General features: G+C 39.0%; 1 protein-coding gene across 5 annotated transcripts in view; it reads right to left on the reverse strand.

Moving 5' to 3' along the window:
- Positions 1–23,477, reverse strand: part of Moe (Moesin) — a 310,308-nt gene that overhangs the window by 166,507 nt on the left and 120,324 nt on the right. The window contains exon 1 of one of the 5 annotated variants that reach the window (XM_067152406.2): positions 1,105–1,262. The exons of the other annotated variants lie outside the window; for them this stretch is intronic. Coding sequence (XP_067008507.1) covers positions 1,105–1,125 — 21 coding nt within the window. The 5' untranslated portion in view covers positions 1,126–1,262. Of the gene's footprint in view, positions 1–1,104; positions 1,263–23,477 lie in introns of those variants that run through there. 5 annotated transcript variants of the gene reach the window in all.

Below are 23,477 nucleotides of genomic sequence, written 5' to 3' on the forward strand. Positions count from 1 at the left end.
AGATCAAGTCACCACACTTTCCACATTTACGTGAGTATCAAATCGGTAGATGATTCGCATCATTTACAGACTAAGTACGCTGAATTACTTGTAAGGTGATTAGGTGAATTGTGCACTGTATTAATAAATACCTCAAGTTCGTTCAAAGAGAGATTCCTCCTTTTCAGAGACAAGATTCCTTTAGCAAATAAGTTAGGGGTTGCAAGAATTAACTGAAATATAGCTCCCATTTATTCCGAATGGCGAAATACAAGACGAGACCGCTCCGTGGTTACAGTGGGCGACTCTATCCCGCGGTCTATTTTTATTTCAGATTCCCTCCAGAATAAAAATTTTAAATATCCTAATTCCCTCCTCACCAGCAAGGAGTGGCATTGATTTAAAGATGCCTATTTTCCTCCCATTAAACGTCTTTCTTTCTATTAGAATTCTATAACAGAAAAAGACATAATTCGAGTTCAATTCATAGTATTTGGCCTTCCTTTGGTGTTGCAGTGAATAAGTTTAAGTGAATTTGTAACTGTTAGGTTCATCAGTCTGTCGAAACTAAATTATGAATGCATAAATTTAGAAACTACCTGGAAAGAAAATGCACGACAGAATTATAGCAGGAAAATTCTATTTTTAGTCAAGTTCTTTATTTTTCAGGTATAATTCTGTTGTTTATTTTTTTCATGTAGTTTCTCAATTTACTGAAATTTATTTTTACAGACTGAAGAACCCAACAGTTATAAATTAACTGAGTCGAAACTGAAAAAATAAGTTTAAGTGGGTGTGGCATGTTCATTCATTACAGTAGTGCACGGGGAGTAGACCATGTAAAAGTTTTCACAAACAAATTTAACAGTTGCTTTTACACTTCACACCGATATTTTTGTAGTCCTACAGGTTTCACGTAAGTACGGGTAAGACACCAAAATAAGAATATATTCCACCCTTCTAAACCCAGCTCCGAGCGAATGAATTACAACATCGAGTAAATGGAGCAAAAAAAAAAAAAAAAGGAAAAGAAAAGAAAAATTTATGCATAGACATCTGTCTCGCAAACTTAAGAATTCTATAAGAATTAAAAGTAATATTTAAAGACGTGATCATTTATCTTACCAATTTGTTTCCCGAAACCATTTTTTTGGTTATAATTAATTATCCAGCGTTAATTGTCACTTCACAACACACTATATGGTCGATATCACCTTAAACCAAGAACACTCTTCGAAGGAATGGTGGTTCCGCGCATTCGTTTCAAGGAGGGAGCCGATCACCGCGGGAACTCGGAAGACATGACGTTGGAGTGGGGAATACATGGCCAATCAGAAACTTGCTCAAGAATTTAGTTGCCAATGGAACACAGTTTTACAGCCGCCTCCGCTACGTTCAAAACGTCCCGCACCACCTGACACCACGACCGGATACCATTTCCAACGTAAGAAGGCTTCAATGTAGAAAACATAAGACTAGCAACATTAACTTTAATACTATCATGCCACCTGCCTACGAGCTCAATCAATCATTCTGGTGGAGCGCAGACAATTTACATACTGTATATTTATACTTTTCTTAGAGTCGGGCGACTCAGGCGGTTGAGGCGATCGCCTTCTGAACCCAACTTCGCAGATTCGATCTTGGCTCATTCCGGTAGCATTTTAAGGTGCTCAAGTACGTCAGAACGTGTCGGTAGATTTACTGTTACGTAAGAACTCCTGCGAAAATAAATTCCGGCACCTCGGAGTATCCGAAAACTAAAATAGTGGGACGTAAATCCAATTATTATTATTATTATTATTATTATTATTATTATTATTATTTTCTCCGTTAAGGTCTTCTAGGAACCACGTGACAATTTTAATGCTTCCTCCAATACTCCACGTGCTCATGTCTCCTTTTCCTTTCTTCTGATCATTTTGAGCTAGTTTTCTTTCCCTCCCGACCTTGCAGTCCTTCAATGTTTACTCAATTTATTTCTAAAACCTCTCTCTGTTGCAGTTCCGTTTATACCGTTTCTTTCAAAATCTTTCTTTACTTCATGAATACAGGTTGTTGCTTACTTCTTGTTACAAAAATATTTGAAGATCAGTTTGGTTAACCTGTTATCTATTCTGCATAAATGTCTAAAATATATCAATCGCCTCTTCCGCATTGTTTGTTATGTTTTACTATGTCCCGGTATATTTCATCATTACTTCCTGATTCGAAAATTTTTCCTCAGGACAGCGAACGCTACTTCATAAGGTCTGTCCGGTAGTATTCAATCTTTACTTAAAATATTTCTCGTAAAAATGCTAAAGAGCTTAAATATTTCATAGAAAAAATACTGACTCGCCTACAACCTAACCCGACGTTACCAGATTTCTGGACGTCAGGTCCAGCACGGTCAAGCAAGAAGACGTATAAGTCACCTGCAGGACTTCGGAGATTCGTCCAGGTGTTCTCGCTTGCAGGCTGACTAAAACTGTGGTCGAAATAGGCTGTTTAGTCATTAGGATATCCAAACACAGAGCTGGATAATTAAACTCTTAAATAAAAAATAAAAGAGGGGCGTAAGGCATATATCCATAATCCCAGCGGTTTTGGGCAGCAGCTGGAAAAGTTAACGATCATCAAAATGTTACAACCGTTATAGCAGTAAAATGCAAGGGCTTAAGAGGAATAGCGCTAACGAGGAAAAAAAAAAAAAGAAGCTGAGAAATCTACCGGTTGCAACATCACAAACGGAATGACGTACGACATGCATCACACCTGCGCCATGAAGTGAGTCATTCCCTCAGATGTATACTGCAGCTAAAAAGAGACCTTACATACTTCATACAGGTGCGGTGGTGGGGAGGCGAATGTGAAAACTGGTACACCATCAATGAAACTCGTGTTCAGGAATTTTGATTCATCCCCACAGCCATTCTGAAACAACTTAGCAAAGTTGAGCAACAATAATCTACACTACGGACGACCATCTGCATGTCAATTTAATTCTAATTCCAGATTAGTTAAATGAAAATACACGGATAGTTCACTTACGCAGGAATTCAGGCATTAACAACTGCCTACCAGTGTGGAAAGGGACAACAAATTATTTTGAGAACCGGACGCTTCACCTGAGGTAACTGATAGCTCTCAAAGCTTAAGGTGAAGAATATCTTCACCTTGAAACGACCTTGACAACTTAGCATTATCTATCTATATGAAAGTGAAACTATGTCCCGAGTAGACTCAAAAACTACTGGGCCTCTTTCGCTGAAAATTTCGCAATTTATTCTTATTACTCCTGAGTGTGTTTAAGAAGTGGTTTAAACGAAATCCGATAGGATTTTTATGATGAGTAATTTAATGTAATTCAATTACAAAGCCGCACCAAAATTGGATCCAACTTAAGAGAATGGTTGCCTACTTGTACTTTTAAAACCATTACCACCACCACCTGAATCAACCTTGGACAGATTGTCGCTAGACGACGGCGAATTTATCATAGTCCGGTAAGAAATGCTGCATACAGGATGTTTTATGAAGTACCTTTCTTGCTGGGAGGTTCAAAAAAGGCAATGTCCTGACTGTCAATCAACGCCCAGACAAAACTGTTGGACATAACATGCAATTTGGAGAATGCACTTCTACCACAGTGTACGCGCCCATTAAGGAAGGGTTTCAAAGGATAAAACTCCGAAAACTAAAATATTAATAACCCCTAACCCGTTCACCGGATGAAGTTTAAATTTAACTTACTGATTGCACTTTTATGTACTAGATGTTAAATACAAGTTTAGAAAAATTCAGCCTTTTAGAGTTAAATGTGGGTTAATATAAAAAAATATTAATTTCTCTGAAACCGTTTGACAAATCAGGTTGAAATATCACATTATGGTTCCTCCTATATGTCTTAGATTTACTAATTTATTTAATTTATTGTGCGGGCTGAGTGGCTCAGACGGTTGAGGCGCTGGCCTTCTGACCCCAACTTGGCAGGTTCGATCTTGGCTCAGTCTGGGGATATTTGAATGTGGTCAAATACGTCAGCCTCGTGTCGGTAGATTTACTGGCACGTAAAAGAACTGCGGGACTAAATTCCTGCACACCGGCGTCTCCAAAAACGGTAGTTAGTGGAACGTAAAGGCAATAATATTATTCTTATATGTTAAGAATAAGCCTTAAAACAATATATCCCTAACGGGTTTTGACCGTGGGGCGAGGCCTGATAATTTCTATGAAAACGTTTAACATACAAGGTTGAACATTCATGTGAAGTGTAATCCTGAATGTCTTAGATTGCACATAAGTTGTCTTTAAACAATGCACCTCTAGAGGTTTAGTCTGGGGGAGCAACGGGGGTTGGTTACGATATTGATGATATTGTACATTCATTTCTCTGAAACCGTTTGACTTACGAAGTAAAAATGTCGCATGTCTTGATTTTAAATAAGATTTGGTCTTAAGACAACATATGACCACAAAAAAAAAACATTTCCCTGAAACTTTCGAAGATAAAATTTCAAATGATATCCTAGGTGTTAAATACCACGCCTGTAAAATGTTAATCCCTCAGGCAGTTAAATGTGCGTTAGGAACTGAAAACCAAAATATTCCATTCCTCCGAAATATGTTAAACGTACGAAAAAACTCCAAATGGCGGTATACATTTTATATCCTACGTGTGCAATAGGAAATATTGCAAAACCTTCCGTCTCATCTAAGTGGTTAAATGGGGTTTGCTCTGGAAGCGAAACTATTAATCCTTCCAAAACTGACGTACGGAGTTTTTAATTGTACAAGAAGGTTGTTCTTTCATGTCTTAGGTGTCAAATATGTACTTCAAAATATATATCCCCGAATGAGTTTAGAAAGGGTTCACTTTCAAAGAATAACTCGTTTTTCCGAAACCATTTCAGGTTCGAAATTAAGGTTTTATATGAAGGTTCGTTTTCTCTGTCCTGGAAGTTAATCAAAAACAATTTTAAAGCATTCTACCTCTAAAAAAAAACAAAAAAAACATTCATTCCTCCATTATTGCTCGACGTACAAAGTTAAAATTTCATATGTTGGCCACTTCTAGGTAATAGGTGTTAAGATAGGATTTTTAAAACATTCCAATTCTATCGCGGTTCAAATGAGTATTAAATCCGAAAATAATCATTCCTCCAAAACCGTTTGACTAAGAACTGACAGTGTATTTGCAGGCTCAACCGACAGGGAACTCGGCAACGTGTAAAACTTGCCAAGAAAACTTTCAGTTTAGAACCGTAGAAAAACACGGGTATTCTACTAGTGAACCAATATGCAGAGAAGAATTGAACGTCTTTGCTTTGCGAGACTGAAAGCTGGGTAGACTCAGGTTATCTTACGCTTAAGTTGGAGGCAACAGGCATGAAAGTAGAGAGAATGAGTGCTGGTACAAGGAGGGAACAGTGGCAGGAGGGTACTTGAAATTAGGAACGAACTCGAATTAAACTACGCGCAAATTATTTTCGGTGGTTGAGTCATCTGAAGCGAATGGAGGAGGATATGCTACCCAAAAGAATAATTGACTCGGCCATGGAGGGTAACGTTTAAGTTCACGCAATTTCCTTGTTTACGACCAGTTACTCAAAACCACCCGCCGCAACCAGATATATGACCGTCTGGAGTCCGCTCGACTATCAACCTATAGCAGGTGGCTCCTGACCAATAGCATGCTTGTTATAACAGTTCTCCTTACTCACTCATCCTGATAGTCGTTGTCCCCAGATGTTTCATTCTTTTCACCCAATAATGCAACACTAAATGGATAATCATTGCACTTCTTACAGTTTTTTTTTTTTTTTTTTTTTTAAGTTTTGGTGAGAAAGTTATGTCATTCATTCGTAATTGAATGAAAGCTTTTACAATATGAACAACAGAAAGTAATACTGTACCGGTACCTCTCTTTATCCAACTACAGTTCTGAGATAGCCCAGGACACTATCTTCGGCACAATTATAGCATGCGCCCTCCAAAAAAGAACGGTCAAGTAAAGAATATAGTACATCGTACAAGTAAAATGTAAAATTACACAAAATCAGAGTCTTCAAAAGCTGATGAACTTTAAAGACGAAAATACAATTACTAAGCAGAGCTTTTCGTCTCACTTTGATGGTAGTGAACTAGATAAAATCTTCATAATGCTAGTTTTCATTTAGTTTTAATCATGTCTTTGGTTTTACGTCTCACAAACTACATCTTTATAATGTTCACCGACTGACATATTTAAGCACCTTCAAATACAACCAGAGTGAGCCTGAATCGACAATGCCAAGAAGGATATCGCTATACAGCCTGAGCAACTCTGCCCGGCTCATTTAGTTTCTTAGTGCACGTCAGAGAGGCCGTTCCTCTTTACATACTAGAATTAAGAAGGAAGACGACACAGGCATACCGTTAACCAGCAGTGATATTCAGAGAAAAAGAAAGCGGTATATTGTTAGGGGTTGAGAATGACTGTAATATATGTGGAGCCTAAAAGCAAAAGGCGCAATCTCCACTCCAGCAAATTTTACAGGAGAGCCAAAAGAAAATGTGAAGTTGGAAACATCTTGGTATATAGGTATTTTTTTTTTTCTGTTCTTCCTAAGGATCATACGAGAAAATATACAAGGAATTAGGGCCATATGATTATTTTTTAAGTAGTTACAGGTTATAATTGTTTGGAGATTGCTGGTTTTGCCACTAAAAGTTGTATTTTGCTGCTTTTGCTGCTAAAATTGTCTTTATTTTTAAGACACCAACGCTGTTTACCTTTAAAAATGTACAAACAATTTAGGTAGATTGTATGTTAGCGTTGCCATATAATTATAGAAAAAAGAAGCTACACTGATTATGTTAAAGCATTAAATTCAATGTTACATCATAAAAATACACCCAAACGTTGAGAAAAATGTATACACAAAGCTCTCTGAAACAAAAGTTATTAAAACAAATTTATTCGGGTTCTAGTTCCTCTCGAATGTCTTCTTGGTCATCACACTTTGCAAAACGATCTTTATAATAGCCTAAGACAGTTTTTTCTACCCAATTTGGGCCAAAGTATATCTCAAGCAGCCTTTTCATGTCTTAAGATTTTTACTCCTTTTACCAGGCCTGGCAATCCTGACGGAATCAACGGAGGGTTGATGTCGAAGATTGTAAATTTATGTTTTGTGACACATTTGAACTTACTTCACTGTAGTAAAACTGTTCACCTTTTATTACTACCACCTGTTTTTTTTTTGTTTGACTTTGATCTTCGAAAAAAAAAAACTTTTTCGTCGGTGCGATTTTGAAATTCCATAGATTTATCGATTTGAAAACCCTGTAGGCATCACTCCGCCAATTTCGAACACAACAATCAACCCCCATTTTACTACAGTTGCAAACTGATATAAACACACATTGTTCAGGGTTCTCAATTTGCTGCATGGATTTGATGATTATGATGTTTGTTGTTTAAAGGAGCATAACATCTAGGTTATCGGCCCCTAATGGTACGAAATGAGACGAAATGTTAGGACAATTTAAAAATCCATAATCCTCCACTGACCAGAATTCGAAAACGTGAGGACGAAGAATGAATGGATGAATATGAAGTTAAAACAATCAGTGGATCCGACTCGCAGTGACCCACATTCCCATAAACTAGCGTTAAACAATAGTATTACAGACCAAGGGACAGCTTCTAAAGCACAATACTGAATCGATGATGCTTGTAGTCGAAACGAGTCCAAAATCCAAGTCATCGGCCCCTCATAATGGTACTTATCGCTAGGAAAATGGAACCATGCTGTTTGTCATGTTGCGGTACTAATCAAAAGTAGCGTAGATTCGAGGTATTCTACACAAGGTACTACTCACAGGTAACGAAATTCGCGCATGTAACACAACCCTATGGTGTTTCGCACACTGCGGCACTATTTACAGGCAACGCAAACGTATGGCGTTCCTCACGTAAGTGGACTAACCACAGGGACCCGCACTATCCCGTGGTGTTCTTCACATAGTGGGTACTAAGCGTAGGCAAGGCAGAATCATGGGTGTCGCTCATATAGGGGTACGAATCAAAGGTACTGTAAAATGCATCCTGAGCCATACACTGTCGCTACTAATCAAACCTATTTTGCACCTAACAGTGGTACTGCGCGCAAATAAAAGCGACCCATGGTGTTCTCTGCGTGGTGGTATTTATTACTAGTAGTATCATGTTTCTAATTTGATCATCCCTTGGTCGCCCTTTTAGTCGCCTCTTACGACAGGCAGGGGATACCGTGGGTGTATTTTTCGTCTGCGTCCCCCACCCACAGGGAGTGCATGGATTCGAACTGCTTCTCACAGAGGCCAAAAACCCGGTCCGGTGGCATGAATGTCCACATATCGGAAATATTTCAACGTCTTTCAGATTTGGAGGGGCAACCAAAAGCCATCTGGAACACAATGCAAGAATGATCTGGTTTTTTTTATTTTGGTCCCCGCATCCATCTGCAAAGTGCAAACAGCCTCAGTTTGGTTTTGCCGGCATTTTTTTTTTTTTTTTTTTTTTTTTTTTTAAAGTGGTGGAGACATGATGCAATTTCACTCGAGCCTTTCTTGTGAATATCTTCATTCCATAAATAGCTTGTGCAGTTATCTTCCGTTAGCTGATCCCTAAAGGTACCTTTTACAAACGTGAGGTTGTACAGATAAAGCTGCCGTCTACTGTATAGTAAACTTCCTGGTCTGGCAATTTAGGGAGTGGTTAAGTGTTTCTGATAGTCAAACATTCATAACCGAAGGGTCATCTTTTAAATGATAAAAAGCCTCAGCCCCTTTTTGTGTATTGCTCTTTGAACTAAGAAGTCTCGTTTCTTCTCTGAATCCTTTTCCAATTTCATTCTTTAAGTTCTATGCATGTGGAACACATATCCAATCTTGGACTGCCAAAGCGAATTTTAAAGTTACAATTAAAGACAAATCTAAAGTAACTCTCAACATTAAATTTTCCTTAACACTGTCATACATTGAGTAATTTTGCTATACTGAGCTCTCCTGGTAAGTACTTACAGCCACTCTTCGATCGACAGTAGTGTGTATCACTGCTGGTCAAAGATAATATAAATTTAACTACTGACTGCTTCTTTTCGTTGAACTTTATTGATACACGATTTCCCCCTCTAGTTTCTTCTGAGAAGATCCATTCTTCTGAAAATTATTTGTGACGAATTCAACTCTTAATCTTGTTATTTGAAGTATACCTGAAAAGGCCATTTGACATACAGGAACCATTTTATTTTCTTCATTGTTTTCTTACAAATAACTTTGTTTGAAAAACTTTTGGATTTTTTGTACCTGTTTTGGGCCTTGTTCTTTGTACTTCCTTGATTTCAGTGTATTTCACAAAAAAAAAAAAATGATTTTGGGATTGGCCGTCTTTGTTCTCATAAGAGAGATCATGAAACTCTAAACATTGTTTCATAGTCAACACGCTACACCTAAAACGTTTTGTGTGGTGGCCACATGAAGGGTATGCAGGCATCTGTTGTGCCTTGTATCTGAAATAAGAGAATTTAAGAAAGGTTAGCCCGAGAAATCAAACTAAAATGTATGGCAACGCTAACCTCTCAATGAACTACTACTATCACAATTTTAATTCTAATTTAAAATGTGTAGGAGGAAATAGTTCAACCAAAAAGAGGCCTACTAACCTTAACTGTTTATCAACATTTCGTTTCCACATTTCAGGGCAGCTGGGCCTCTTCCTAGCTTTCCTAAGGTGATACAGGAGAAATTCCTTGTCCTAACTCAGGTTCCATAATAATTTAAAATTAATTAAAATGGAAACTCGATAAAAATTAATGGAAATAGACAGTGTTAAACAACACCAAACTACTGCAACAACAACAAACACTAAGCTCAGAGACAGTGGCCAGCCATGACAGGTCACATGACAATAGAACGCTGTAATTGGTGAACTTTGATTTTGCTGCTTTTGCTTCTCAGATCTCACAAAATACACTTGGAGTTTGCAGACTGATTCTAAGGCTACGTTTTAACTATTAAAATAATACTTGTGTGTGCTGCTTTTGCAACTAAGTCTTATATTCGAAAACTACACACTACAGAGCATACAGTGTTACCAATATCTCAATTCCCCCCCCCCCCCCAAAATGGAAATTGCGGCTTTTGCTTTTAGGCTCCATATATAGGCCTATATTACCAATCTTAGTTGTCAAAAAAGTGAGACCACACAGAAGTAATATTACCTAACATTTGCCCCTACACACACACGCACGACTGATAGCCTATATTATAAATCCGCCCCTGGTAAATCCACTGATCCCGAATTATTTGAGGAATATGACTTATTCCAGATGCAACTCTGTACGGGATTTCTTCCCGAGCCATTTAGATATTTTCGACCCGTCTTCGGATACCGGAGAAGTAATTTGCGATGCATTTCCAATAAGCTATTTCCTCATGAAAGACGCTCGTTAACTAAGGGTGCTCCGCTTCTTCTACGCTCACAGCATTTCGAACTGCTGAAAAGGCTGAAGTACGCTAATACGCGAAGTACGAGTTAAGAAGTGTTGAAAGAGTAAGCGACAAAGTCGCTTCCTTAACGCTGTCTTCAAATTTGGAAGGAACTTGAAAGAACCCCCTTCCCCCAGGTTAGTTGCACAAAAGGTGGCAGGAGTGAAAAATATCGACGGTGCGATCAGATTCTGCAGCCACAATGAAGCATTTAAAAAATTTAATACGTACAGCAATAATTTATATCCCTTAAATTCCTTGGCTACTTTAGCCTACTTGCTACAAATTTGTCCGCAGAGGAAATGCTTTCTCCTGCCGGACAAATTATTTCCTTATATATCTGCATAATAGTTCATACTATATAAGACCTCGCACGAACTATGTTTATATACAATGTGCAGCACTGCGTTTATTATGTAATGTTAATGTGTTTGTATTAAAATAGTTTTAATACAATTTGTGTATTTTGCTTTTGTTTGCAAGTTTTTGGATTATGTTATGCTAATTTTTCGTGCCGAAGTTGAAATCATGTTTTCATCGTTTTCTTATTTTTATTTCGTCGATTGCATTCCTGTTAGTTCTTTTTTTCGCCACTGCAGGACAAAAGGATTTACTATCTAAAAATCATCCCCGTGATTATTGTAACTTGTCCATGTATAACCGACATAACGTATGCCTAAATACAGATAAGATTATTTGTGTGTATTGTATTCCTATATCTCATGTTATCTAAAGCTCTTATTACTTATTAACCTTTCACCACATAACTATCAGTAAAGTGCTTAACTTTACACGAGGTTAAATATGTTTGCACAATGAGGTTTTATTCCATCACCTTTACCGAATGCTTTCGTCCATATTCAGCAATAGACCTTAACGTCCCGTCCACTCTATTGCGGATAATGTAACTTTTAGCTCCACGGTTACGTCCGTGTAGTCGGATGAACCGAGTACTAACGTCATAGTACTTTATCGGAACCGAACCACTCCGTCTCCAGCACTGTATCATAGTGGGATGGTAGCGGTACCCCTTCGCAAGGGATGGTTCAGAATGACATGGCTGTGAACACTTTGTTGTCCAGCAATGAATTTGCAAGTGATCTTCGGCACTGTGCCTGCCTATCCATTCTTACGATCCGAGCTAACGGACTGTGACCCCTGTCAACATGTTGTACACCATAAAATTTGACCCTGTGATGATGGTTTTAGCCACTCTTAACGAGGAGGCCCATGAAAAGCCCAGTGCCTGCACAACAGAGACAATCTGACCAAGTTCAAAAGCACTGAAATCTCATGTCCTACCCATCCTGTGTTTGTTACTCACACGGCCAATACGAGGTCTGACGACATTGCAGTCACGCGCCATGTTGTACTATTACATTCGCGGGCCTGAACACATCGCCATTTCGCCAATACGGCAGCTAATTCAATTGTTCAGTGTATCATTTTGTTCTTTTCAAAAATACGTCTATATACTTACATCGCGCGTTCTTAATATCGCGATCAAATCACGGGAGAAGCTGAAATGCAGCCTAATTCGCAACAAGTGAACAATTACGCATTACTTTTGAAAATATTGTTGCACGAGGGTCAGAATGATGGCTCCTTTGGTGTCCTTTCCTTTGCGGTCTAAGTATCAAGGCAGATCACCTTCACTGAAACTCCACGCTATCACACATACACTAGACATTCTTCTCGGGCAGGATGCCAAGAATTAGTCTTAGTAAGGTAATAGCATGGCATTACCATGCTTTGAGATGGTGGTGGTGGTGGTGGTGGTGGTGATTTTTGTTTTAAGAGGGAGTACCAACTAGGTTACCATCCTCTCTGAACGTATTAAGTGAACAAGAAAAAACAAAACTATTCAAAGGAGGAATTTGAAAATGATTTTAAAAATTAAAAATTATTAAGCCGAAAGGGTCACAAACGCTTCAAAAAGGAACGAAGTACCTTGAGTGACAGATCACTTCAAATGTATATGCCCTGGATTAATCCACTCTTACACAAAAAGCGAATGACGAGAACAGCAGTATTGGCGTCATCGGCTAGTGTGAATTCGAGTGCCTCCTGCAGATCGAGGTTCTGTCTTAGGCCAGAACGCTGGGCGCACTATGACGATGTCGGCCACCATGAAGTCGGCACGGCAAGAGCACACGGAGTGAGTGTTCCCTCTTTAGGAGGTTAGAGTGCATACAGTCAGTGGACAACGAATTAGGAATTTCCAAAAATTCTTATATTTTATAACTTTATTTCAATTTGTACAATATATTTACAATGCTTTTACCATGTTTCATAAGTTTATAACTAATGCACTTATTTTCACATCATTTGAGACAGTCAGTACTTGGTAGTACCACCTTTAGCTTTAATAACAGCCATAACACGCCTTGGTATGCTTTCAATACTCCGTGCCACCATTTCGGTAATAGCCGCATCATGTTGCCATACTCGTTGCAGACGCTGTTTTAATTCAGGAATATTAGTGCACATGGGACTACTGACCTTATTTTTCATAATATTCCATATCCCTTCTATGGGGTTCAGGTCTGGGCTGTTCCCTGGCCAGTCCAACACTTTGATTCCTACCTGCTGCAGATGATTCATGACAAATTTTGAAGTATGGCGGGGTGCCCCATCCTGCATGAAAATTCCATCATTTTCTGGATACCACTCATTTATTTGAGGAACTAGGCAAGTATCCAGGACATGTTTGTATTGTTCCTTCCTCATAGTACCCTCAACAAAATACAATGGCCCAGTGCCATGGACAGATATCACACTCCATACCATAATTTTACCGGAGTATTTAACAGTTTCCTTCATGCACTCGGACATCAACTGCTCTCCACGTCGTCTCCACATATGCTGCTGACGATCTTGCATAATTTCTACTGTCGACTCATCCGAGAAGCAAACCTGCAACAAGGAAACGTATGGAGTAAAAAGTATTAAAAAAAATCAGCGATTCAAATTATTTTTGAAATTTGATAAAATTTTGATAAAGCCTTCAACAAAGTGTGGTCAAAGGGCTGAATTAATTCACAAAACAATAGAAAAAATGAACTTACCCTTGACCAATCACTTGCAGTCCAATCTTTATGCCTCAATGCCCAAGATAAGCGCTATCTCATCATGGCTGGTGTTAACTTTGGCTTTTTTGTGGGACGGCGAGATCGTAAACCGGACTCGTGAAGTCGCCTACGAACTGTCTTTGTGCTTAAATTACAACCTGCATCACTCAAGGCATCTCTAATGTTCTTAACAGTAATCTTTCGGTTACACAAAGCAAGATTCCTAAGCATTCGTTCCTGCCTTGGCATGGTCTTTTTCAGTCCCCTACAGTTTTGGTGTAACTGGTTCACCTAAGTCCATCTTTCTTTTAATTCTTCCAACACTTTGTGGAGAAACATTACATTTTCTGGCAATTTCGTATGATTTTAAGTTTGAACATTTCAACATAACCTCAATTTCTTTTTCTTCCTTGGACTCAGGTCTCCTCTTTTACCCATTGTTATTTTTTCCTTATTAATCTCAGGAATAACAATAAATTAATATTATATTCACTTGGAAAACTTTGACAATTGCTAACCCACCTAATCAAGTTCAAAAAAACAACTTCCTTTATCAATATTCTGAAAAAAACTAATAGGCATAAAACTAGACACACTTTCACAATGGCAGCACTTATACTATCTACCGGGAAAACATAGAACTCTAAGACATCTAGCGGTGGAGAATTGAGTTATTACCACATTCAAGCCAAGAGAAGAGCCTCACATTCATTTCCACCCGAACAAATAACCTAAGTGAGTAAAAAGTTGATAAAAAGTCCTGAAACTGAATCAAAATTAAAAATTCCTAATTCGTTGTCCAGGCACTGTAGATCGTTAATGACCTATCCCCAGCATACACAAAAACTACGGCCTTTTTCGGTGAAGGCCGAAAAGAGAACCGCCACAGCTGCGAGATGCTGTTTCAACGTAGTATTGTGGTCTATTTCGCACCGTCAGAAGTATCCTACTTGAGATGAAAACACCTTCAAGCATGGGAATTGGGCGAAATCTCCACAAATAAACCAGCTAGCTTGTTTTGCAAGACTTATCATGATCATTGTCATCATAGCCACATGACCTCCAGTTTTACGCGCAGTCCGAAACCATGGACATGTGACTCGTCATTTCGAAATCCCACATGTAATGGCCGGGAATAGAACCCTTGGTTAGGCAATCCCACTTAGCTATAACGCCTAAACCCCAATCGAAATAGAATGCTATCTCCCGAGAGCATAGCATTCTTCCTCCTCATCACCACCATGATATTTTCAAATCCGTAGATCTTTCTTTTTAGAAAGTTGCGACATTCTCTGTTCGTTGGCTACAAATCCACAAGATCAAACTATTGGCACATTTGCGGGCGTACAAAGAGCACTAGGAAAGTTTTGCAATGTGAGTTAACGCTTTAGACTTTTTCAAAATAATTTGCATCACACTCCATACACCATATGTCCAAACCAGACACTGAACCAACTCTGCCACTTTTCTTCGGTTACATTTTCACACTCTTGTTCCCATGCTGCCAGAAGCTCCTCGTCGGATGCAAAACGCCGCCCTTTCAGCTTCATCTTCACTTCTGGGAAGAGTGCGATGTCACATGAGGCAAGATCAGGACTGTATGGAAGGTGATCAAGCACTCAACCTTGATCTGGCAAGAAAATCCACTGTTACATTAGCATGATGTGCTGGAGCATTGTCGTGATGCAAGAGCCAAGTGTTGAGCCGTGACCTTGGGCGGAGCTACTTGAGAGCCGGGATGACCTGAGGCAGACAAGTCTCACTGTACCACTTCGCAGTAACTGTCCTTTGTGTTTCTAGCACAACCCGGGGTCAGGATGCCCCGTTTAATGAAGAATACTGCAATCATCCTTCTCTTCACTGACCTTGACTTTCGCACAGTCACAGGAGTACACTCATCTTCAGTCACACCTTGTTCTGGGATTTTGTTGGGACATCGCAATGATAAAGTGAAGTTTCGTCGCCTGTAACGATGCTATTGACGTTACGCGAAGTCCCATCTTCAAACTGTTTTAGCATTTTTCGACACCATTTCACTCGATGTGCCCTTTGTTCCTCTGAAAGTAAATGGGACACCCAAAGGGAACAAACCTTTCTAACATGGAGATGGTCGTGTAGAACTGAATTAATAGCTGGTGCAGGGATGTGGAGGGTCTCTTCTTCCTGCCGATATGTCAACCACCTATCTTGCTGCAACAGAGGTGCCAACCTTTGAAGTGGGTTATCAGTAATATCACTCCCCCCTCCCGCCATCCCCCTCCCCCCACACACACTCTCAGAAAAGTTTCGAGTCTAATCCAAAGCATGCTCCTCTCTTCTCGATAACACCTCCTTTGCCCTTTCTAATAACAATATTTTCTACATTATATAACGTTTACGCAATACAATTAGCACACTACCCTTTAATTCTATGATAAAACATTCTTTGCAGCTTGTTTCGCACCCGGCAGCTGATTTTTAGAATAAGTTTTCCTGAAGCACCCTTCCCTTTTTGATGACATTTTCGTCTTATGAAGAATAAGTGATTCCAGTGTAGATGTGCTTAATGTAGGCTTGACTTGTCTGATTTTTCCCAACAACACTGAAAACTTTTGCTGTGGGTGAGTTACTGTCAGGTACACTTAATCCTGTGAACACAACATTACTTAGAACATTACTTGGAGAAGAGTAGAGAAGGGAAGAGAAAAGAAGAGAAGAGTAGAGAAAAATAGAGAACAGAAGAGAAGAGAAAAATAGAGAAGAGAAGAGAAAAGTAGAGTAGAGAAGAGAAAAGTAGAGAAGAGAAGTGTGGAGAAGAGTAGAGAAGAGAAGAGAAGAGAAGAGAAGAGAAGAGAAGAGAAGAGAAGAGCTCCTTTAATTAAAAGTGAATTTCACTACGATCACGGGTAGCAAAAGGAAGTAACGATCGAATAAGTTTAACTCCCAGATCACAAGCAGTGAAACGAGGTGGGTTGATCAGTAATGCTCGAAAGAATTGTATATTTTTCTTTCTTTTCTTTATTTCGTAGAATTCTTTTTTCGTGTTAATGTCGCTTTTTCCGTAATAATTTTCCCCTTTGACCGAAATGCCGTAATCATAGGATGAAATCCGTAATAATTACGGACAGTCCGTAATAGTTGGCACCTCTGCTGCAACATTTTCCTCATAGCTTCAACGTTTTCCTCAGTCAATGAGTCAGACGGTCGCCAAGAACGAGGATAGTCTTCAACCCCAAAATTTCCCCTCTTGAGCTCTTTGTACCAGCGGAAAATTGTCCGATGTGGACAGTCTTTCCCCAGCACAGGAGTCATTTCCTCCAGGCATTGATCAACAGTTAAACCACGAACGGCTACCTTACCATATTGTAACACTTATCAGCGTTTGTTTAAACTGGCTACAATGCTACATTTTTAATGCACCGTTGTTGAGGCTATAATGGATTACTCTGAGTGTTGTGCTACACAGGAGAATAACTTATTCTCGTTTGAAGTTTCAGACTTGTTCGTATGGAGTAACAGCCCAACCACACACAGAAAATGAATGTCCGGTTTGAGCAAGTGTAAAATACTACCAATTTCCTATGAACATTTTACTTATTTTATACTCTATATGCACTCCAGAAACATGATCTTACTGTCCTATAACAAGTTTACCAAAATACCAGTTTCTATTGCTCCCTGGGACATGCGGACTTTTGCCGTTACCATACGAAAACGCGAGCAAGTTATGGGAGACAAATATTGTTAGCATATGTACAGGGATGTTATTTATTTCCAGGCATGGCTTTCCATTAGAAGAGGCCGTTGAGATGGCCTACATGGAAAATCTTGATGTCAGTATGATATATATTGAGCATCCAGACGGCAGCATACTAACAGATGAGGATTCCGGAGATGAAAATGGTGGAGGTCTTCTAGATAATCTGAGTGGTCGTCAGCTGACTCCAAGAGTTGAAGTAATTCGTGGGAATGAATCTGCTGTTTCGAATACAGGGCATATTGAAACAGATTCCGTTGATGACACTGGTTTTTCAAATCCAGAAGAGGCTACCAAGAGCAGACCTGTGCTAGAAAATATAACATGGATTGAAGGTGATATGGAAGGCTGAGCAAACCTTTCCCGGAACCTAGTTACCAGACATATGAGGGTATGACCAATTTGGAAATATATGGAGTGTTTTTGTGGACAATGACATTATGGTACTTCTTGTGAATCAGTGTACAAAATATGCTTTTTTTTTGGTAACGATCCTGATCCCAAGATTTGTACTGAAGAAATGAAATTTGTTATTGCCATTCTTATTGTGTCGGGATATAATCAACTACAAGGTAAAGACTTTTACTGGGATTCTCAAAAGGATATGGGGAATTCTATGATCGTGTGTTCCATGAGGAGACCGATTTAGGCAAATTGAGGTATCTGCACCGTGCAGACAACATGCAACCTGATCTAACAGATAAAATGTGGAAACTGCGCCCGCTAATGGACAGGCTCAAATCAAACTTTCTGAAAAACTGGGTCCCTGAACAGGACTTTGATTATGATGAGTCAGTGGTGAAGTACTTCGGCCGTCACTCATGCAAGCAATTTATCAGGGCCAAACTCATTAGGTTCGGATACAAAATATGGTGTCAATTAAGCTTCAGGTTATTTAGTAAATTTTGATATGTACCAAGGCAAAAACCCTAGGGGAAGACAAGAATATGAACAAGATTTTGGTAAGTGTACAGCTCCTCTGATAAACAGACGATTTTCCCGATACCATAAAAAACCTGCCTTTCAAATTGTATTTTGATAACATTCACTGGATTCAGTCTCATATTACCTAAAACAAAATGGATATGATAGAACTGGAACAATTCGGGAAAACCGTATTCCGAAGATCTGTTCTTTGCCGCAGAAAGGACTAATGTCCACGACAAAGAGAAGACATTGTGTCATCCATTGACAAAGAAGATGGTACAATTTTAGTCAAGTGGATGGACAATAACGTCGTTTCTGCTGCTTCTACATGCCATGGAGTCAATTCTGTGTTCCAAGTAAAGAGATATTCTCAAGCTGAAAATAAGATAATTCAAGTATCACAGCCTCGCATTATTTGCGAATACAATCGTTGCATTGGAGGCACTGACATGAACCAACACCAACGTAGGTACGGTATCTCCATACGTGAAAAGAAATTGTGGTGGTCAATTTTCACTTGGTTGCTGGATGCTGCCATTGTGAATGCGTGGATTGTTAGCAAAATCACCAAGGGAAAGGCAGGTGTAGGCAGTTACAATTTAGGCGGGAAATTGCACAAACCTACCTTACCATGTTCGGCATTGCACCAAAGGGTGCTGGACGACCGCTGACAGCAAGGTCAAGCATCACTGACAACAGGGTGCCATAACATACGCAGAAGTGCTGGAGAAGGTTGTTCGTCAAGTGTCCGCACGATGTGCGTTAAATGTGACATTGGAATGTGCATTGAATGCAACCTCAGGTTCCACAGAAATAGAAAATACTGTGTGAGAGTTTTGTACCATACGAACGGCTAGCGTTACCATATGGTAACTGTGCTTATTTCAGTGTTTAACTGTGACATGAATATTTTTTTAGTGTAGTGATCCTATTGTGCATACGAGTAGTTTTGGTTGATATTTTGGTAATTTTTGCTAAATAAAATAATTCAGCCGTTCGTGGGTTAATCCACGAGCAAAACTGTACCGGATAATTGCGCGATATTCACCTTTAGACCACATTGACATCTTAACTTGTTTTCAATCCCACTGTTTGGTAACAACTGGTGTGAAGGTCGCGCCTTGCTGTCTTCTAGACCGGTTTTCACCCCTCTTTTCATCCAAGGCCGCACCAGATAGACAGGCCACAAGGCTCGGACCGTGACGTCACGAGAGTGGCTGGCGTTCAGCATGGCAGTGTAGGGCCCGCTCTCACTTTCACCATGATATTGTTCATTTATTCAACCTTAACGATATAATTGAATACTACTTCAATTATGGCTTTACTTAGGCTTGCATACTACAGGAGTTTTATGCGGGGAGAAAACTGGCTGGGCAGTATATATACATTTCTTTACGTAAAATTATGCTGACATCTGTCACTTGTAACTGAACACGGTATCATGTAAAAGATTAGAACGCATAATACGTATACAAATAGTTGTAATGTTACTAGGAAAATACATGATTGCAATTCACAACAATAGTCTGAAACCTTTCTTAGAAATTAAGCTGCAACTTACAACTTACCTAACAATTCCTAAGGCTTCAGTTTATACATTTTTATTTTCCTGAGGATTTCTTCTTCTTAGCCATGAGTTTGTCTACGGTAACTTTTCTATTGTTATTCAATAATATGTTACAAAAGATTTATATACATTTGTCAACGAAATGTTTAAACCTATTTAAAACATGTTTAAACATGTTTTCGTTTTCCAGAACATTGTTGACAAGCGAAATCAGAATTTTTCTCTGAGAATCCTCATGTAAAAACATTAGTATAGAGGTTTAAATTTTGTAGCTCTAAAAGAGTCTGGTACAACACCTTCTGGTCCAGGGCAGGAGCAAGCCAAGGCCGCACTAGATAGACTCGGACATTTTTTTGTCTGACTCAGAGTTGTCAAAGTCAGGATAAGTTGTCAGCTTGAATAAGCTAGTTATTAAGATTTTATATAAATGACCAGTATCAAACAATTGTGTGTGTGTGTGTGTGTGTGTGTGTGTGTTTTTCGTCAAATGGGGTTTGAAAAGTGGTTTGTAAACTGCTTTTGTACAGCTTTTCCAACATTTTCCTACTAACACTTACTAGAAATTATGCATGCTACCTTATAAGCGATAGGCCTATATGTTAATACTTTAAAGACTTGCAAAGTTAGTTCTAAGAAATGTCACGTTAGGTTCTTACAAATCAACAATGTCTTTGTTTTTTTAAAGACTGGATGAAAACAAAAGTTTGTGCAGTTGTAGCTAATGTAGTGTTATTTTCTCCGCTTTTACTACTAAGAGCAACTCCCTCTACCTTTCCTCCTAGCGGGCGATTTGGCCGTGCGGTTAAGGGCGTGCGGCTGTGAACTTGCATCGGGAGATATTGGGTTCGAATCACACTGTCGGCAGCCCTGAAGATGGTTTTCCGTAGTTTCCCATTTTCACACCAGGCTGTACCTTAAGGCCACGGCCGCTTCCTTCCAGCTGTTAGGCCTCTCCTATACCATCGTCGCCAATATCTGTGTCGGTGCGACGTAAAACCACTAACAAAAACAAAAATTAAACCTTTCGTCCTTTATAGTTCAGCTCACGTTTTACATAGATTCCATCCAACAAGTCACAAAATCTTTCATGCTCCTTTAACAATTTTAGTTTCTTTTTCAAGTAATTCCAATCTGAATCATCAATACCCGAATTTCCCGTGCCTAGTTTTGCAGTAAAAGACTGAATAACCGGGTGAGGCATCGTAAGAAACGTTGCCTGTCTTATCTTCTTTTACGCCCCAGGAAATGCGAAAAGTATTGAAGTGAACCATGTTGTTAGTATACAGGAGTAAGATACTTTCTTTGCAAAGGCTATATTTAACTGCTTCTTACAAAATTATAATTTATCAGTAATGATACACTCATCAACTTTACTTTTCATCGGTTATTTTGTGTACAGATTCTATTTTATCGTGGACAGTCACTTTTGAGTTACAAGCAGGTCTAAACAAGACGTTACAAATCCTTTTCTAATTTGACCATTGTAATATCTTGCCTCTGTCACCGTATATCAGGGTTATCACTCATGAAAATATCACGTTTAATGGATTTAAAATCAAGAGCCTCGTTTAATGTTAAGGAAGTACGAAATTTTCGGAATATTTTCCTCAGTCATATACATTTTGAAAATACAGAGACTTTGGCTGTTAAAATTGACGGAAACTTTGTCCAAATCTAATTTGCGTTTAATACTGAAATTAACGTCATCAAAGTCCTTGACCCTGTCATATTCTTCCTCAGCTTTCTTTCTTTCTTTCTTTCCTTCCTTCCTCTTCCCGTTTTTCAATTTCTTCTTGCCTTTGAACAGGATTTTTGCTCGGCGTTGGAAGATTTTTAGACAGACAGGCACATTTTCAAACTTAGGAATAGCGTCGTTTGAGACTTTTAAATGGTTAGGTTTTACAATTAAAATAGACTCATCAGATCTTTTAACAGAACCGTGAAACTTCGAAGTGTTTTATGCACACAACTGAGCTTGCTGAAGGGACGAATTCGGTTCGATGGATGGCTATGATTCACTTTTGTTTCCGAAACAAGCCAGCAGGAAATTTAAACACAAATATTACGCTGTTTTGAACTGTAGTTGATTCTACAACCAGGTATACAACACGACGTGGCCATAATTCACAATGTTCACACACGTTTAAATCATTCAACACCATCGATAGCCTCACTGCTGCGAGGTTCAGATCAGCCTACAAGCAAATACAGTAGAGACAATACGCGACACTTACGGATTTAGCCTTGCTAAAATAATTCGACGGTGGCGCTCCTAGTGACTTGACCTGAAAACATCGCGCTAAATTCAAATATCAATGGAAATGTATATACGGAAATGGATAAATAAATTACGTCTAGAAAGAAAGTGTTAGAGATATTAACTTCGAAGTTGCTAAAGCAATTCTGGATAAATGAATGAAGAATTACTTAGAAGGTTGCTATTCAAAGACTGAAATTAGACATATAAACAAGATGTGAAATGGACTGCTGTGAAATCGCTTGATCTTTCATTTATGCATTACTTGTTTAGCTTTAGCATTCCTACCTGAACTCTTACGGATGGATTTGTCTTTCTCATTTAAAAACATTGTATCATCACATTAAGACACTTGTCAATAGAAATATCGGCACATTCCTTACATTCCTGCTATGAATCAACATTTAATAGCTGGACAATTTTCCTCTTAACATGAAGCCTACTAACAGAAAGAATATCTATAAAATCCCGACTTTAATCTGAGAGGAGGGATAAAAGAAAGACAAGTATGAAAATGTTGTCGATAGTGATGCTTTGAGGAATATTTACGTACAATTAGAGTAAAATTGTAACATACCCTTGGCTGTATAGTCGAGGATTTTAAAAGTCGCTGGCCTGGAAATGATCTGAACAGATCTTATAATTCTTATATAAGCGTTACGTCCCTTCTTTCTTGTACACCTTATCCAAATCACTTATGTGACATTTCAAAACCCACAGATCACACCTACAACACATCGGTATTGAAGGTTAACTGCTGCACTATACAATAAAATATGCGTATTACATTTTAAGCCAGTTAAAATATGGGTCGAGCAGGTCAGAAGATTATGAAGTACTATAAAGATCTGTCACTGGAAGAATATATATACAAACACAATATTACTTACATTTTCTTGTCACGAGGGAACCTGAAGAACGACCGCGCATTCTTCTCTACTTCATAGTTATTACAGCCAAACACAGTACATACCTTTCCCCTCATGTTGAGGAGATATCAAGGAATGACACACGCTACTATTTAATTATGTCAACTCACTGAAAACGCATAAATAACACCAAAAACTTCACACAAAAATACACGTGCTCTTATGACAGAATCAGTAGTTTTCAGGTCTACTCGCTAGAGGGAGCTCCAATAGCTGTCCCTCGATATCTCGCTCAGTGTCGCGTATTGTATCTACTGTATTTGCTAGAAGTCACTGGCGAGAAGTGAAGCGGCTGGCGACTTGTGTGACGTAGTGCCCGAAGTGGAGGGGGAGCCTTATGGCCTGTATCTAGTTGGCCTTGTTTCATCCCTCACCATAACAGGGGTGTCCAGCCAACCGTTTTTGCGCATTGCAAAACTTTCCTAGTGCGCTTTGTATATTAATATACGGCCATTTCTACCAAAACAAAATTAGGGTAAAACAACTACGCTGAGAACTGAACAAACGCTGGTTG

The sequence above is a fragment of the Anabrus simplex genome, chromosome 8 (assembly GCF_040414725.1).
Source record: "Anabrus simplex isolate iqAnaSimp1 chromosome 8, ASM4041472v1, whole genome shotgun sequence".
Taxonomy (NCBI): Eukaryota; Metazoa; Arthropoda; class Insecta; order Orthoptera; family Tettigoniidae; genus Anabrus; species Anabrus simplex.